Source organism: Oncorhynchus clarkii, chromosome 33 (genome assembly GCF_045791955.1).
Source record: "Oncorhynchus clarkii lewisi isolate Uvic-CL-2024 chromosome 33, UVic_Ocla_1.0, whole genome shotgun sequence".
Taxonomy (NCBI): domain Eukaryota; kingdom Metazoa; phylum Chordata; class Actinopteri; order Salmoniformes; family Salmonidae; genus Oncorhynchus; species Oncorhynchus clarkii.
The window spans coordinates 9330709-9350233 of record NC_092179.1 but is presented as its reverse complement, the minus strand read 5'-3'; the positions used below and the strand labels follow the sequence as shown (position 1 = coordinate 9350233).

The following is a 19525-nucleotide window of genomic DNA, read 5'->3' as shown; positions in this document are numbered from 1 at the left end:
AATTATAAACAAACAGTGTGTCAGGAAGGCGCTCACCATCTGGGTGTGGTTGGGGTAGAAGGTCTGTTCGTTCAGTGGGAACTTCTCTGGGCCCAGGGAGTGGTAGAGCTCAATCATGTGGGAAAACTGCAAGCAGAAACAAAACACGAGACACCATTCTACCGTAGTAACTGTATATAGAAGGCGGGATAGAAAGTGTCTTATACTACATCTGTAGTTATCTGGAGACAAAAAACTGACACCTTGAAAGCTGAATGCAGCCCTATCCATTAAAAATGTTTTTAGTTAGAAACTTTGACCTTTAAAACAGTTAAGTTCCCGGAATGTTTTGTCTACTACCGCCAACATGTTTTGTCTGGGTTCTAAAGACTGTAGCCATGGTACAAATGTAACTTGGCCCGGCTCCAGCTCCAGCGCACCTTGCCTGGCCGCCTCTCTGCTGTTAAAACAGGGTGAATAATAACGGGTCTTACTGGAGGCCCCTGGTCTGGCTGTTTCAGAAACAGGTGTTATGGCTACTTTTAATAGCCCAAATAAATCAGTCTGCGGCGGCCGCTAAGGGCCTCTTTATGTGGGGTAAGATGGGGGGTGGAAAGGCGGTAAGGAGGCAGGTTATGGATCACGCACCACCCAGGGTTTGCTGCAAAAGTTGTAGATGGAGAGCAGGGAGTTGATGCTGGCGACTCCCCCGTATTGAAGGCCAATCACCAGGCTCCTGAAGTCTTCGCCCGGAGTCATGCTGTAGGCATGCTGGCGAATCAGGACAAAGTCTGGCTTGAAGGATCTGGAGAAAGACAAAACAAAGTGGGACATGAGATAACGGAAACCAACAACATGCTGGTGTCAAGGTAAAGTGAAAGTAAGGTCACATTCTACCACCCTGACTTTCACATTATCTGCTTCGCCAAAACATTGATACAAACGGGAAGAAAACATCTGTACCACTGGGCACACACTTGTTGAATTAACGTTTCCATGTCATTTCAATAAAAATACGTTGAACCTACGTGGAATAGATGTTAAATTGACGTCTGTGTCCAGTGGCGTGTGCCTCACGGACTGCTGATGACACTACACTACACTGTGAAGACAGACGAACTGTTGCCAGTAGGGCATTTTAGAGACCTGGATATTTGTTACAAATGTATCTTTAGCATATATATTAAATCCCAAAGATTGGTGCATGCATACTATATTTCATTACTGACTTTGTCACTCAAGTTCCAGACCTCAAGCAGTCGAACCGCAACGACAGTAGCCATCGTAGAGCCTTTCCAAAGTCCAACACAGCAGCTGTAACTGCTCAGAGCCCAGACCGATAGTATCTGTCACCGCATTAACACGTTAAGATTACAGGCAGCTCACTATTTACAAGGAGGAAAAAAGCTCCATTATTCAAAGGCCATAGGAGGAGGGCGAACAAAGGAACGCTGGTCAGAGTCAGAGAAGCTAATCTTTTTGGACCATCTATCCAATTAACGCAGCCTAATCCCTCTCATTACAAACTGTTCTGGGAATAGGGCCAAGTAACCCATCAGGGACCTGGGAGGATTGTATCACATCTTGCTATGATTAAGATAAAGAGGGAGAAAATTCCACTCTTTAACTGAAGGCAGGTATGCAGGGATATGTCCCCCCCCCCCCCCCAAAGATTAATTCAGTTTAGATTCAGGTAGGTTGGCTATCTTGGATCTGTGCTGGCTGGGCTGAGGGATGTAAATTAAGTTCTCTTTCAAATGGCTGGTAACTGTTCTGAATGCTCTGATTGTAATTTACAGTTTGGCGAATGGTAACATTTTGATGCTTTCGTCTGAATTCATTGCTTCAGCCTGACAAGTCCATGAGCTGTTGAAAATTATTTCCAATGGACTTTAGCTGTTCTCAATGAATCAACGTCTAGAAAGCTCTGGCAAAGGTACTAGGTGTTGATTGAGTTGAGATTGCTATATTTACATTTTTGTCATTTATAAGTGCGTACATTTTTATACTTTTTCCCCGTGGAAATCGAACCCGCAACCCTGGTATTGCAAGCACCATGCTCTACCAACTGAGCCACATGCGCTGTAACCATATTGTCTCCAATACTATCATTCACCCTCTTTCGCACGCACGCACGCACGCACGCACACACACACACACACACCCCTGGGCTGGAGAGCAGCCATCTGGTGCAGCTTGTGGACAGAGACAGTAGCCAGACTCACACTCTCTCGCGCAAACACACACACACACAGTCACACACACACACTTAAGACAGCCGGAGGCCATGGAAGCTGCCGTGGTGCTTGAGGCATTGAGAGCTGCCGTGGTCACGGCGACACGAAGGCTACAGCCGACCTGAGGCACAACTCAGGACTCAGTGAGAGCTGCCGTGGTCACGGCGACACGAAGGCTACAGCCGACCTGAGGCACAACTCAGGACTCAGTGAGAGCTGCCGTGGTCACGGCGACACGAAGGCTACAGCCGACCTGAGGCACAACTCAGGACTCAGTGAGAGCTGCCGTGGTCACGGCGACACGAAGGCTACAGCCGACCTGAGGCACAACTCAGGACTCAGTGAGAGCTGCCGTGGTCACGGCGACACGAAGGCTACAGCTGCTCTCTTTAAAAGTGTTGTTGTGCATACTGCTCAGCCACAGTAGTGGCACTGGACCAAGGGCCGATCTATTTCTACATCGGTTTATGGGACAGACTGAAACAAACCTCGCTCATACCACGTCAAAGTGCCCACATCACATGCACTGGCACCTGACGCACCAGGTTTTTTTATTTTTTATTTTTACCCCTTGGGTATCCAACCCGGAAGCCAGCCAATGTGTCGGAGGCTACACCGTGCACCTGGCAACCTTGGTTAGCGCGCACTGCGCCCGGCCCGCCACAGGAGTCGCTGGTGCGCGATGAGACAAGGACATCCCTACCGACCAAGCCCTCCCTAACCACGCTAGGCCAATTGTGCGTCGCCCCACGGACCTCCCGGTCGCGGCCGGTTACGACAGAGCCTGGGCGCGAACCCAGGGACTCTGATGGCACAGCTGGCGCTGCAGTACAGCGCCCTTAACCACTGCGCCACCCGGGAGGCCCCCAGGTTTGTTGTTTTGATATAACTTCACTTTGAAGGGCACAAGAGTGTACAAGAACTCTAAAGCGTCAATAACGGCTTACGTGAGCAGCCACAGGCGTATGCTGCGTGCACCTATCTGTACAACCTATTTACTGCTCATCATGAACATAGAAGTGCAAGTTGTGAGGATGTGACTGTTTTTAGCCAGGCAACGGCTCATAGCAGCATTGCCCTATAAAGCTGCAGCATTAACACGCTTATTCCAGCCATTAACTTTGTTATCGGTTTGCCAAATTGGAGTCCTTCTGCCCGAGTAATGCTCCCTGTGGGTTGTGGATCACGCCAAAGCTGTGTATTAAATGTATTTTGTGCTTTACAATCCCAATAGCTCAGGCCCAATGGTGATCGCTTCACTGCCAATATGCTAATGCACCCTTTAAATTGTTCATCAGTGTTGCAATAAAAAGGATGCTTAATGGGGACGGAGATGATGATGCCGAGATGTGAGGTAGGGATGTCCTGTATTTATGTGGAATTGAAGGTTCTGCTTTGTAATAGCCAAATGGAATTGGGTTCCTTAGGGAGAGAGGGTGAGCAGAGTGGGAGATATAAACACAACAGATAGGACGCACACACACACACACACACACACACACACACACACACACACACACACACACACACACACACACACACACACACACACACACACACACACTTGTATTTATTAGGGATCCCCATTAGCACTCTTCCTGGGGTCCAAACATATTAAAGCACTTACATTACATATAAAACTAAATATAAAACAGTACATGATTTAACATTATTACACCACTACAGTGGGGCAAAAAAGTATTTAGTCAGCCACCAATTGTGCAAGTTCTCCCACTTAAAAAGATGAGAGAGGCCTGTCATTTTCATCATAGGTACACTTCAACTATGACAGACAAAATGAGGGGAAAAAATTCAACAAAATCACATTGTAGGATTTTTTATGAATGTATTTGCGAATTATGGTGGTGTCTGTCATAGTTGAAGTGTACCTATGATGAAAATTACAGGCCTCTCTCATCTTTTTAAGTGGGAGAACTTGCACAATTGGTGGCTGACTAAATACTTTTTTGCCCAACTGTACATATCTACAATACAAAATGTTTAATAGCAACAACAAAATCACAATGTATGCGTATGCATGTGTCTGTACCTTTGTGTGTGTCTCTTCACATATACCTTCCATAAGGTATATTTGTACCTGTTCTTTAAAATCTGATTCTACTGTTTTCATCAGTTACCTGATGTGGAATAGAATTCCATGTAGTCATGGCTCTACTGTATGTAGTACTGTGCACCTCCCATAGTCTGTTCTGGATTTGGGGACTGTGAAGAGACCTCTGGTAGCATGTCTTGTGGGGTATGCATGGGTGTCTGAGCTTTGTGCAAGTATTTTAAACAGACACCCCGGTACATTCAGCTTGTCAACACCTCATACAAAAACAAGTAGTGATGAAGTAAATCCACTTTGAGCCATGAGAGATTGACATGCATGTAATTAATGTTAGCACTCCGTGTACTTTTAAGAGCCAGCCGTGATGCCCTGTTCTGAGCCAACTGCAAAGTCCCTCTTTGTTGCACCTGACCACACTACTGAACAGTAGTCTAAGGCCTATAGGACTTGCCTTGTTGATAGTGTTGTTAAGAAGGCAGAGCAGCGCACACGAGTCCATGCCATAGTCACTACTACTGGGCGTCTTGTTCAGAGTTTGTTAGAGTTCAGTTGGCTTTGATGGTAACCATGGCAACTGCCTTAAATTGCAGCAAACTGTGGGACAGGATTTATTGGAACATTTGCATTAATGAACTTGGCTTTACCCCTTACTTCCGTAATTGGGTTTTCAGTGTAGATGCCGTTTCTGTGTTGGTGCTGTGTTGAATCAGGGAGCAGATTGTCCCCATGTGTGAAGTCAGTACTACTGGGGCAGGGAGGTAGGATATTATCATCGTGATAAACAATCTCATTTGTGGCTATGGCTGTTTTCAGACCTTGAAGCATGTCAGGGGGGAGACAACCAGTCACACACGACAATCGCCTGCCATTCTATTCTCTAAGTAAATTTATCTTCCACATCTTTGACCTTTTCATTGACTCCTCTGGGAGATCTATTCTGAATTGCAATGCATGTACATTCATCCTTGTAATGCCCTCTTGCCAGCCTCAAAGGTCTGCTGGTAGAGTAATCTCCATCCAATCTGTCTGACTCAGGTTGATAAGGGTAATACGGTTCAAGCTCACAAACTGTTCCACAAAGGTTACACGTGTTGACTGCAGCGCATTGCTCAGAACAAGAGGACATTGTGTCATTGTGCACCCGTTTGGTCTACAGAGAGCGCGCCTAAGGGACAGCTATCACCAGACACCAAGCCCAGACCAGCTTTGATGAATGATGGGAAAGGGAGAGTGAGTGAAAGAGAAACCAAGAGAGAGAGAGGGGGAGAGAGTGAGAGAGAGAGAGAGAGAGAGCGTACCTACAGAAAGTGAACACCCCAAGCCTAGCTTTGAAGAATGGATGGAGAATGATGGGAGAGTGAGGTGAAGTGAGAGAGAGTCTTGCAATTGCCTCCACAAAGTAAGACAGACATTCCTCATTATTCGGAGTAAAGTAAAACATTCAGGTTTCAAACAATTATACTGCCTCAAACTCACATTGTAAAGTGGTTGGTGTTGCGCTGATAGCCTGCCTACCGTTGACTTTAGCCTATGCACTCGAATGGCGGATGGGAGTTGAGATTGAGAAATAAAAATAGCTATTTTTAATCGTAGCCATCAAAAAAACATGTTAACACGCGATTGCATTTAGAATTGTAATTTGTGGATGGACGGAGGAGGATGGGAAAGGGGAGAGAGAGAGAGAAGGAGTAATAAATAACAAAAGGAAAAACAGAGAGAGATGATAAAACATTTCATTATGTTCAAATTAAAGAGATGCTCCATTACCTTTGTATACTTTTTAGACAGTAGTTCTGAAAGTAGCACTCACAAACCAAAAGTGGTACCCGAAAATGGTGTACTGTGTCACATACGTATTTACCGATATGTGCACCACATCATTTCTCTCTCTCTCTCTCTGCTGTGTCCACTAAGCCGTTGCGCCCACCCTACAACTACATTGGATAACGCTGGGCAGGTCTCTTGCTAGCTGTCACTCAAATGTGAGGGGCTGAAGCTCATTGGCTAGAACTCGTGATGGGAAAATGTAGAGAAAATAGTGCAGCACAGCTTCAAGAAAACAGTCGCTTTCAAACTTGGGATTTTGTGGCTAATTTAGGTAAGGCATTCATTCTGCTCATAGATTGCATGTATGAACTACACATTGACACGTCCAAAGCAGGAGGTTTAAAAAATACTTTCTTAGTCGCCAAAGTACCGGAGCATGTCTTTAATAACTACAAAGAAAAATAACGAAGTGAAAGAGAGAGAATGAGAAAGAGAGAGAATGAGTCCAGTAAAATATGCATTTGGGAGAGGAACATGTTATGGACCACTTGGACTATTTTGAGCAGCTAGGGGAGCGGTCGTACTGTGGCTAGCAGTCACAGTCACGATCCCAGACCCAGCGCCACCAGGCAGGCCTGGCTGCATCTCAGGACCATGATGGGCGGTGGCGCAGTCATGCAGGCAAGCCTGCCAGTAAAGACCACTGCTCTGGCCACGGTCCAGTGAGGAATGCATGCAGAGCTCCTAAGGAGCACCAAGGGTCAGAGAAATGGTGAATACACCCCCTACCATGGCTAGACAACATAGGACATGCACTGAGTGTACGAAACATTAGAAACACCTGCTCTTTCAAATCAGTATACAGTCCATTCGGAGAGTATTCAGACCCCTTGACATTTAGTTAGGTTACAGACTTGTTCTAAAATGTATGAATTTTTTCCCCCTCATCATTCCTCATAATGTTTGATAATTTATAGAAAATACAAAACGGAAATATCACATTTACATAAGTATTCAGACCCTTTACTCAGTACTTTGTTGAAGCACCTTTGACATCGAGTCTTCTTGGGTATAAAGCTACAAGCTTGGCACACCTGTATTTGGGGAGTTTCTCCCACCCTTCTCTGCAGACCCTCTCAAGCTCTGTCAGGTTGGATGGGGAGCGTTGCTGCACAGCTATTTTCTGTTGGGTTCAAGTCTGGGCTCTGGCTGGGCCACTCAGTGACATTCAGAGACTTGTTCCGAAGGCACCCCAACAGGACAATGCTTAGGGTCATTGTCCTGTTGGAAGGTGAACCTTTGCCCCAGTCTGTGGTCCTGAGCGCTCTGGAGCAGGTTCTCATCAAGGATCTCTGTACTTTGCTCCGTTCATCTTTGCCTCGATCCTGACTAGTCTCCCAGTCCCTGCTGCTGAAAAACATCCCCACAGCATGATGCTGCCACCACCATGATTCACCGTAGGGATAGTGGCTTGGCATTCAAGCCAAAGAGTTCCATCTTTGTTTCATCAGAACAGAGAATTGTTTCTCATGGTCGGTGTCTTTAGGTGCCTTTTGGCAAACTCCAAGCGGGATGTCATGTGCCTTTTAGTGAGGAGTGGCTTCCGTCTGGCCACTCTACCATAAAAACCTGATTGGTGGAGTGACGCAGAGATGGTTGTCCTTCTGGAAAGTTCTCCCATCTCCACAGAGGAACTCTGGAGCTCTGTCAGAGTGACCATCGGGTTCTTGGTCACCTCCTTGTCTGAGGCCCTTTTCCACGATTGCTCAGTTTGTCCGGCCGGCCAGCTCTAGGAAGAGTCTTGGTGGTTCCAAACTTCATCCATTTAAGAATGACGGAGACCACTGTGTTCTTGGGGACCTTCAATGCTGCAAAAAATGTTTTGGTACCCTTCCCCAGATCTGTGCCTTGACCCAATCCTGTCTCGGAGCTCTACGGACAATTCCTTCGACCTCATGGCTTGGTTTTTAGCTCTGACATGCACTGTCAACTGTGGGACATTATATAGACAGGTGTGTGCGCCTTTCCAAATCATGTCCAATCAATAGAATTTGCCACAGGTGGACTTCAATCAAGTTGTAAACATCTCAAGGATGATCAATGGAAACAGGATGCACCGGAGCTCAATTTCATGTCTCATAGCAAAGGGTCTGAATACGTTTTTTCTCTATACAGTTGCAAAAAAATGTAAAAACCTGTTTTTGCTTTTCATTATGGGGTATTGTGTGCAGATTTATTCAATCCATTTCAGAATAAGGCTGCAACGTAACAAAATGTGGAAAAAGTCAAGGGGTCTGAATACTTTCTGAAGGCACTGTAGATGAAGGGGAGGTTAAACAAGGATTTGTAAGCTTCAGACAATTTAGACATAGATTCTGTATGTGCACCATTCAGAAGGTGAATGGGAAAGACAAGATTTAAATGCCTTTGAACAGGGTATGCAAGCAGGTGCCAGGTGCAACGGTTTGACTGTGCCAAGAACTGCAAAGCTACTAGGTGTTCAACAACAGTTTCCCGTGTGACCTGGAATGGTCCACCACCTAAAAGACATCCAGCCAACTTGACACAACTGCGGGAAGCATTGGAGTCAAACTGGGCCAGCATCCTTGTGGAACGCTTCCGACAACTTGTAGAGTCCATGCCCCAACGAATTGAGACTGTTCTGAGGGCAAAAGGGGGGTGCAACTCAATATTAGGAAAGTGTTCCTAATGTTTTGTTCACTCAGTGTAGTGGGTAAGATACATAGTTAATTCAAATGGAAAATGCGATATTCGATCTACATGACAGACGAATTACGATGGGTCTTGCAGCTAAGTGGTGATTGCGAGGCGGTGGCGGACTCTGATACGAAGACGAGTCCCTCAAGTGCACTTACACTGATAATATGAAAAGCATCAGATGTGAATTGCGGGCCAGGAGCGAAGAAGTGATATAGCACTAGTAAATTACCTATGGCAGAAATGGAAATTAGTGTTATGAGTTAGAGTGGTTTAGAGGGACCATTTGTATTCATGAAAACATTATAGAAATTGGCATCAGGCCTCATTCTGAGCTGTATAGTATTTGTATTAAAGCCTGGTGATGCTTTCGGGGGAAAACCATCCTCAGGTTTGTTAAGCTCATGCCTGACTTCAGCGTGTCTGTCTGTGAGACGGATTTATTTGCTCTGTTATAAGGTAAACCCGTCTGAGGTATTAGGTCTTATTGAAGTACAGTAGCAAGGGTCTTTAGCGGAAAAAGGTGATTCAATTGTGTGTGTGCGTGCGTGCGTGCGTGCGTGTGCGTGCGTGCGCATGACATGTCTGTGTCTCAATTCTGGGGGTCGATTTAGTGTAGATTTATGGAGGGACACGCTTGTTTACATGTGTGTGAACCTGTGTGTGTACAGTGTGTATAGAGTGAGCGTGTGTTTAGGCCGACATGAAACCTCTGCGTGGTTGGGCTTAGTTCAGTAATCTCCACCTGATGTAGTTTAAGGAGAGACAGGCCCCGTCACACTACAGTATGTGTGCCTTCGGGACTCAGACGCACAACCCTGTCTGGCTGTGTAGTGCTGGTTATGGTCGCTTATGGGATAGATTATTAGAAAAGAATAACAGACAAGTATCTGCTAATGCAATCTCCCTGCGCCATCTGTGAGACTGGCTGCAGATCTGGGGGGGTGGGGACAGGGAGGAATGCAGAGGGAGGACGGGGCCCTGCAGTCAGCCACGACAGGGTTTAGGGACTCCCTTCCACTACCTGTCTACTACAAAATAGTATGGCTCTGGATAAGCAAGGTGCTTTGGTATGCAGTTCAGGTCTTTGGTCGTTACACCTACAATGCTTACCTGTTTTTACATTTGTATGTACACTTTGTAAATCAACACCAAATCTACAGGACAATGAAATCAACATGTCTTCAGGTATGGAAGAACTTATCTGTACAATTGAAGAGATTCATTCCCGAAAACGCTATATATCCATTTTCAGAAATGTTGGTAAATTAGCTTTTTTTATTGAGAATGGTGTGTTTTTCACTATCTAATCATGGCATAGTGTTGTTCAATGACAGACATGCATTTGTTTAAAATCACTTGATGGTTTCATTTCAGAGTTTTTTTGCAAAATGGAATCAATCCACCTTACTCTCAGAAATAATAATAGTACTGCTAGGTTTTACAGTCAAAGGTAACAAATAACAACATGTTTTAATAATGTACAAATGATACATTTATATACAGTAATATGAGATCTGTATGTAAAACATTTACATTTGACATTTTAGTAATTTAGCAGATGTGCATTCATTGTGAGATAACAACATATCACAGCCAAATATACAGCATACAAGCATTTCATTAAAACTAAACTAAACAATGGATATATAGCATTTTACAAAAAATTTGATAAAATGTAAAATCAGACACATCTAAAATCTATGAACAGTAATATTTTACACACACATGAAAAGTACACATAAGCAATCATTTGAGGAAAAAACAAATGTGAAACATTTGTGGATATTGGAAATAAAAAAACATTCAGACCCGTTTTATGGGCATTACTTTTGTCTGAACAGGTAACAATTCATGTCCAACTACTTGTCATCGTTTCAAAATATGTAATTGATTATTATAATAGGTTATCTTTTAACATTAATGGGTATCAAGATAACTAAGGGTGAATGACCGACGCCACAACAGTCCACCTGATCTGGTCCCGTGGTAGCTCCCTAACAAAACCAGACTCTTATACACTAGCAATCACTTTGCCAAAACATGCCAAATTTGTCCTTTGCATGCCTGAATAAAAACACTTTGCCCTCTAATCACAGTGGGGTACTTACGCAACCCTGAGGGACCCCAAGCCAGATAAGACAGGCATAGTGAGGTCTCTGGGAGCCGTCAAACAGTACGAGCTATCCTGCCCTCTACAACTGTCCTTCACTTGGCCTAATCCAGCACTTAGTGTGAGTGGGGGTGTTTTTCATTGTACGTTGTATGCACATAACAGGTAAACAAGTGGCCATATTGAATCGCCCAACCCAGTCCAGGCAGACAGGCAGTTACTCAGTATTGCTACTAGCATCGCTGGGCAGGATGCTGTGTTTGCCATTACTGTAATCACCTCTATGATTGGATTTCAGTTCATTCATCACAGGAGGAGCCGGACTGTGGAGAAGAAACCTTTGGCTGTGCTGATCTGAGTGTTTTTGCTGTGGCTAATCATGCTCCATTGCTATAATCGTGAAACACTTTGCCAGACCAGTGTTTCTGCTTTAAGTTAAGTTCAGCAGTTGGGCTGGAGGGGTTTGGCAGAAATAGCTAAATGAAACCAAAACGGGTGACGGCACGTTTTGGATGCGACTCTTGCACAAACGAGAACGCACCATATATGCTCAAAAACCTGCCTGCCTCTACTCCAAGGCAGAAAATAACAAGAGCAGAACCACTTGAATTTTTCTAATACCCAGTAACAGCAGGTCCTACTAACGTCATCATAGGAGGACCAAGTCATGTACAAAAGCTTGAATCTTCATGTTCTACATTGTTTTGTTGTCATTTGTGCACCCATACAAGTGCATGTGCAGTCACGCAACGCAATTACATATGCATCGGCCGCATCAAAACCCACAGGGTAACAGTACACTTGTTACAGTTTAGTTGATATATGACAAACAAGTGAAACCTTGCACTTCTAAGAAGTTCCACTTGAATAAACAAGTCTGAAACCACAGAACTGTGAGAAAGTGTGCTGCCTTGATAGGCCAGTAGAGGGGAGGGGAAGTGGGGAAGTGTTTAGGGAGCGCACCCGCAGCCAGATGCCAAGGGTCAGAATGCTGAACGGAACATGGCCCTTATTTATGCAGCCCTGCACGGACGGAACAGCAGGAGCCCTATAAACTGACCAGGACACACACAAATACACACAGGCGCACACACAAATACACACACAGAGCAGTTTGAAAGCTGTGAGAACCAACTACTTACATGTACAGTACACACTTTATGTACACACACACACACACACACACACAATTTATGTTATAAAACATAATGCCTTTAATCTGAGGTCCTCAGGAAACATGCTGTTTATCCGATATGATTATCTTTAGGAATGTGTCTCAAAGCATATAGGATTTGTAAGATTTGTTTTCATTTAGGCCAAGAATAAAATGTAACATTTTCCTAAGTAGTCATTATTAGCCTAGCTTAGGCACTAATACAGAATTGTTTATAGACTACAGTAAATCCTGAGTATCTTCTGAGTATAGGCAGTGATAGGCTATACTATTGTATGGCAGAGGGGAATGTGTGTCAAGCTAAGAGGACAACAACAGCCGCATCTTAGAGAAGTTATCGACATTTTCCCACCATTGACTCACCACCCACATGAAAAAATACTATACTATCTTATAAATACTGAAGTATTCACTGTAGTGTTTTGCGGACTAAACTGTAGTCTTCGCTGTAGTATACTGGTGTATACTGTAGTATTTAGGGTTAACTATAGTATACAGTGCATTTGGAAAGTATTCAGACCCCTTCTCTTGATCCACATTTTGTTACGTTACAGCTTTATTCTAAAATGGATTAAATTAGTTCGTTTTTCGTCATCAATCGACACATAATACCCCATAAGGACAAAGCAGACAGGTTTTTAGAAATGTTTGCAAATGTATCAAAATGTTCTCTTAAATTTTACATAAGTATTCAGACCCTTTATTCAGTACTTTGATGATGCACCTTTGGCAGCGATTACAGCCTCGAGTCTTCTTGGGTACAAGCTTGGCACTGCTGTATTTGGGGAGTTCCTCCCATTCTTCTCTGCAGATCTTCTCAAGCTCTGTCAGGTTGGATGGGGAGCGTCACAGCTATTTTCAGGTCTCTCCAGAGATGTTGGATCGGGTTCAAGTCCGAGCTCTGGCTCGGCCACTCAAGGACATTCAGAGACTTGTCCTGAAGCCACATCTGCTTTGTCTTGGCTGTGTGCTTAAGGTCGTTGTCCTGTTGGAAGGTGAACTTTTGCCCTGAGGTCCTGAGCGCTCGGAGCAGGTTTTCATCAAGGATCTCTCTGTACTTTGCTCCATTCCTGTCCCTTGATCCTGACTAGTCTCTGCCGCTGAAAAACATCCCCACAGCATAATGGTGCCACCACCATGCTTCACCGTAGGGATAGTGGCAGGTTTCCTTCAGACGTGATGCTTGGCATTCAGGCCAAAGAGTTCAACCTTGGTTTCACCAGAACAGAGAATCTTGTTTCTCATGGTCTGAGAGTCCTTTAGGTGCCTTTTGGCAAACTCCAAGTGGGCTGTCTTGTGCCTTTTACTGAGTGGCTTCCGTCTGGACTACCATAAATGTCTGATTGGTGGAGTGCTGCAGAGATGGTTGTCCTTCTGGAAGGTTCTCCCATCTCCACAGAGGAACTCTGGAGCTCTGTCAGAGTAACCATTGGGTTCTTGGTCACCTCCCTGACCAAGGCCCTTCTCCCCCGATTGCTCAGTTTGGCCAGGCGGCCAGCTCTAGGTAGAGTCTTGAAAGATGCCCAGGGTCCCTGCTTATCTGCGTGAACGTGCCTTAGGCATGCTGCAAGGAGGCATGAGGACTGCAGATGTGCACAGGGCAATAAATTGCCATGTCCGTACTGTGAAACGCCCAAGACAGCGCTATAGGAAGACAGGACGTCCTCATAGTGGCAGGCCACGTGTAACAACACCTGCACAGAGTCGGTACATCTGAACATCACACCTGCGGGACAGTAACAGGATGGAAACAACAACTGCCCAAGTTACACCAGGAATGCACAATCCCTCCATTAATGCTCAGGCTGTACGCAATAGGCTGAGAGTGGCTGGACTGAGGGCTTGTAGGCCTGTTGTAAGGCAGGTCCTCACCAGACATCACCGGCAACAATGTTGCCTACGGGCACAAACCCACCATCGTTGGACCAGATAGGACTGGCAAAAAGTGCTCTTCACTGAAGAGTCGCGGTTTTGTCTCACCAGGGTTGATGGTCGGATTCACGTTTATCGTCGATGGAATGAGAGTTACACCGAGGCCTGGACTCTAGAGCAGGATCGATTTGGAGGGTCCTTCATGGTCTGGGGCGGTGTATCACATCATCATTGGACTGAGCTTGTTGTCATTGCAGGCAGTCTCAACGATGTGCTCCCTCACAATCCCTCATGTGGTACCCTTCCTGCAGGCTCATCCTGACATGACCCTCCAGCATGACAATGCCACCAGCCATACTGCTAGTTCTGTGCATGATTTCCTGCAAGACAGGAATGTCAGTGTTCTGCCATGGCCAGCGAAGAGCCCAGATCTCAATCCCATTGAGCATGTCTGGGACCTGTCTGAGAGTGAGGACTAGGGCCATTCCTCCCAGAAATGTCCGGGAACTTGCAAGTCCCTTGGTGGAGTGACATCTCACAGCAAGATCTGGCAAATCTGGTGCTGTCCATGAGGAGGAAATGCTCTGCAGTACTTAATGCAGCTTGTGGCCACACCAGATACTGACTGGTACTTTTGATTTTGACCCCCCCCTTTATTCAGGGACACATTATTCCACTTCTGTTAGTCACATGTCTGTGGAACTTGTTCAGTTTATGTCTCAGTTGTTGAATCTTGCTATGCCCATTCAAATATTTACACATGTTAAGTTTGCTGAAAATAAACGCAGTTGACAGTGAGAGGACGTTTATTTTTTTGCTGAGTTTATATGATCTATACTTGGCATGTAGGTTTCTCTTTTACGGGTGGCACAAATTGGGATGTGGGGGAAGGGGATGGGCAGGGTATATGCAAATTAAACACTGTAGTATTTACAATAGTTAAAACAAATATAGTGTTTTTGCAGACATTACTGTAGTAATTGCTTTAGTATTCTACAACATTATACAGTACCTTGCGAAAGTATTCGGCCCCCTTGAACTTTGCGACCTTTTGCCACATTTCAGGCTTCAAACATAAATATATAAAACTGTATTTTTTTGTGAAGAATCAACAACAAGTGGGACACAATCATGAAGTGGAACGACATTTATTGGATATTTCAAACTTTTTTAACAAATCAAAAACTGAAAAATTGGGCGTGCAAAATTATTCAGCCCCTTTACTTTCAGTGCAGCAAACTCTCTCCAGAAGTTCACAATGAGGATCTCTGAATGATCCAATGTTGACCTAAATGACTAATGATGATAAATACAATCCACCTGTGTGTAATCAAGTCTCCGTATAAATGCACCTGCACTGTGATAGTCTCAGAGGTCCGTTAAAAGCGCAGAGAGCATCATGAAGAAAAAGGAACACACCAGGCAGGTCCGAGATACTGTTGTGAAGAAGTTTAAAGCCGGATTTGGATACAAAAAGATTTCCCAAGCTTTAAACATCCCAAGGAGCACTGTGCAAGCGATAATATTGAAATGGAAGGAGAATCAGACCACTGCAAATCTACCAAGACCTGGCCGTCCCTCCAAACTTTCAGCTCATACAAGGAGAAGACTGATCAGAGATGCAGCCAAGAAGCCCATGATCACTCTAGATGAACTGCAGAGATCTACAGCTGAGGTGGGAGACTCTGTCCATAGGACAACAATCAGTCGTATATTGCACAAATCTGGCCTTTATGGAAGAGTGGCAAGAAGAAAGCCATTTCTTAAAGATATCCATAAAAAGTGTAGTTTAAAGTTTGCCACAAGCCACCTGGGAGACACACCAAACATGTGGAAGAAGGTGTCAGATGAAACCAAAATTTAACTTTTTGGCAACAATGCAAAACGTTATGTTTGGCGTAAAAGCAACACAGCTGAACACACCATCCCCACTGTCAAACATGGTGGTGGCAGCATCATGGTTTGGGCCTGCTTTTCTTCAGCAGGGACAGGGAAAATAGTTAAAATTGATGGGAAGATGGATGGAGCCAAATACAGGACCATTCTGGAAGAAAACCTGATGGAGTCTGCAAAAGACCTGAGACTGGGACGGAGATTTGTCTTCCAACAAGACAATGATCCAAAACATAAAGCAAAATCTACAATGGAATGGTTCAAAAATAAACATATCCAGGTGTTAGAATGGCCAAGTCAAAGTCCACACCTGAATCCAATCGAGAATCTGTGGAAAGAACTGAAAACTGCTGTTCACAAATGCTCTCCATCCAACCTCACTGAGCTCGAGCTGTTTTGCAAGGAGGAATGGGAAAAAATGTCAGTCTCTCGATGTGCAAAACTGATAGAGACATACCCCAAGCGACTTACAGCTGTAATCGCAGCAAAAGGTGGCGCTACAAAGTATTAACTTAAGGGGGCTGAATAATTTTGCACGCCCAATTTTTCAGTTTTTGATTTGTTAAAACAGTTTGAAATATCCAATAAATGTCGTTCCACTTCATGATTGTGTCCCACTTGTTGTTGATTCTTCACAAAAAATACAGTTTTATATCTTTATGTTTGAAGCCTGAAATGTGGCAAAAGGTCGCAAAGTTCAAGGGGGCCGAATACTTTCGCTAGGCACTGTATATAGTACTACACATGATTGAGGGATACTATAGCGTGTAGTAGCGCTGTCCCCGACTACAAAAATCTTTGTCGACCAAAAGTCATCTGTTCTTTCGACCAATCGATTTATAGTATTTCCAAACATCAAATATACTGTAGACATTCCCTATCAGTTGTTATAAAAACAACTATATGAATTGAGCTTGTCTGATGCTTTAAATCAAATCAAATTGTTTTTGTCATATGCACCAGGTGTAGACCATACAGTGAAATTCTTACTTACAAGCCCTTAACCAACAACAGAGTTTTAAGAAAATACCCCCCAAAAAATAAGAAATAAAAGTAACAAATAATTCAAGAGCAGCAGTAAAATAAACATTAGCGAGACTATATACAGGGGGTACCATTACGGTGTGGGGGCACCGGTTAGTCGATGTAATATGTAGATAATAACAGAGAATAGCAGCAGCGTAGAACGGGGGGCAATTCAAATAGCCTAGGTAGAAGTAGTCTGGGTATTAGTGTTCAGGAGTCTTATGGCTTCTTGGACCTAGACTTGGCGCTCCGGAACCGCTTGCCGTGCGGTAGCATAGAGAACAGTCTATGACTAGGGTGGCTGGAGTGTTTGAACATTTTTAGGGCCTTCCTCTGACACCGCCTGGTATAGAGGTCCTGGATGGCAGGAAGCTTGGCCCCAGAGATGTACTGGGCTCTACGCACTACCCTCTGTAGTGCCTTGTGGTCGGAGAACGAGCAGCTGCCATACCAGGCAATGATGCAACCCATCAGGATGCTCTCGATGGTGCAGCTGTAGAACCTTTTGAGGATCTGAGGACCCATGCCAAATCTTTTCAGTCTCCTGAGGGGGAATAGGTTTTTCGTGCCCTCTTGATGGTGTTGGAGTCGTCCCTGGCCGTGCAGTCATGAGGGAGTACAGGGAGTACAGGAGGGGATTGAGGGGTCCCCGTGTTGAGGATCAGTGTGGCGGATATCTACGCTTACCACCTGGGGGTGGCCCGTCAGAAAGTCCAGGATCCAGTTGCAGAGGGAGGTGTTTGGTCCCAGCTTTGAGCTTTGAGGGCACTATGGTGTTGAACGCTGAGCTGTAGTCAATTAATAGCATTCTCACACAGGTGTTATTTTTGTCCAGATGTGAAAGGGCAGTGTGGGAGTGCAAGAGAGATTGCATCATCTGTGGATCTGTTGGGGCAGTATGCAAATTGGGGTGGGTCTAGGGTTTCTAGGATGATGGTGTTGATGTGAGCCATGACCAGCCTTTCAAAGCACTTCATGGCTACAGACGAGAGTGTGACGGGTCAGTAGTCATTTAGGCAGGTTACCTTAGTGTTCTTGGGCACAGGGACTATGGTGGTCTGCTTGAAACATGTTGGTATTACAGATTCAGACAGGGAGAGGTTGAAAATGTCAGTGAAGCCACTTGCCAGTTTGTCAGCGCATGCTCAGAGTACACGTCCTGGTAATCAGTCTGGCCCTGCGGTGTTGTGAATGTAGACCTGTTTAAAGGTCTTACTCACATCTCCTGCAGAGAGTGTGATCCCACAGTCGTCCGGAACAGCTGATGGTCTCATGCATGTTTCAGTGTTACTTGCCTAGAAGCGAGCATAGAAGTTATTCAGCCCGTCTGGTAAGCTCGTGTCACTGGGCAGCTCTAGGCTCTGCTTCCCTTAGTAGGCTGTAGTAGTTTGAAAGCACTGCCACATCCGACGAGCGTCGGAGCCAATGTAGTATGTTTCGATCTTAGTCCTGTATTGACGCGTTGTCTGTTTGATGGTTCGTCGGAGGGCATAACGGGATTTCTTATAAGCTTCCCTCTCATTGAAAGCGGCAGCTCTACCCTTTGGCTCAGTGTGGATGTTGCCTGTTATCCATGGCTTATGGTTCGGGTGTGTACGTACTATTTAAGCTCACAGTTTGATGAAATAATCCCAGAGATCTAGATAACCCCAAAAACAAAAAGAGCATCCTCCTCTCGCTCTTGCTGGCTTTCTCAGATTCTGCCATTACTCTCTTGAAGGTGCCAGTAATAGGCTACAGAAGGAGTCCGCAACTTTTCTCATGTGGAATGTCAATTTATCTTACCATTTATACCGATCTGCGTGCCAGTTATGATTCTCATATTGACATTTTCGTGAAAGTTTAATTTAATTTATAATAACATAGCTCAAAATTATTGTCATGTGGTTAATGTGGCTAAAAAGTAACTTCTATTGCCATTGCCAACTATGTAAAAATAGCCTACATAAAGCCAACAAATAAAACCATTGCAGCTTGCAGGTAGAAAATATCCTGATTAAAAACAAATATCCTATAAAATCACATTGGCTACACATATTCTGGGCCCTCAGAGTTTCCTGTGCCAGTGAGCTTGGGACAGACACAACTGTAGGCAATTTGCGCAAGGGACAAGAAGCAGTACTTGACTTGGCTCCTGCATCTAAATAAACAGTACCAGAACCCAAAAAAAGAGTAACGAAACCTATTTCAGTCCAAGTCAAGCGCTGATAAGAAGTAAATCAGGCATTTTTTTAATGATGTTTCCACTGGATCAGAGCATTTTACCCTTTCACGAGTGGTTATCGAAAGGGACAGTGTTGGAAATATTATTCAAATCAATTAAAATACACACAGACTTTGTTTGCTTGCTGTTTGATGTGAAGTAAACATTACTTTGAGAAGCTCTACAGCTCCTTAGTGGTGGTGCGTTAAGCCAATCAGAAATACGATCAGATCCTCAAATTGGCACATTTATATGCCTAAGTTTGCGCGCAGGCAAGGTAGCCTATAGGTCAACTTCATGCATGCGAGTCCTTACTCAATATTGACAGGAGCACTCCACACAAAAGACAATGACTAAATTGACAAAAATCATAAATGGAATGAAACAAACCAAAACTTGATTCCATATGTGTTATTTCATATTTCAATATTTTGATGTCTTCACAATTATTCTACAATGTAGAAAATACATA

At 44.5% G+C, this 19525-nt stretch overlaps 1 protein-coding gene across 1 annotated transcript in view; it reads right to left on the bottom strand.

The window, feature by feature from the left end:
• The window catches only part of LOC139392798 (synapsin-3-like), a 134286-nt gene that overhangs the window by 64583 nt on the left and 50178 nt on the right, over positions 1-19525 (bottom strand). The window contains exons 5-6 of the mRNA XM_071141056.1: positions 628-784; positions 37-126 (exon numbers count right to left, since the gene is read on the bottom strand). Of these exons, the coding sequence (XP_070997157.1) occupies positions 37-126; positions 628-784 (247 nt within the window). The remainder of the gene's footprint in view (positions 1-36; positions 127-627; positions 785-19525) is intronic.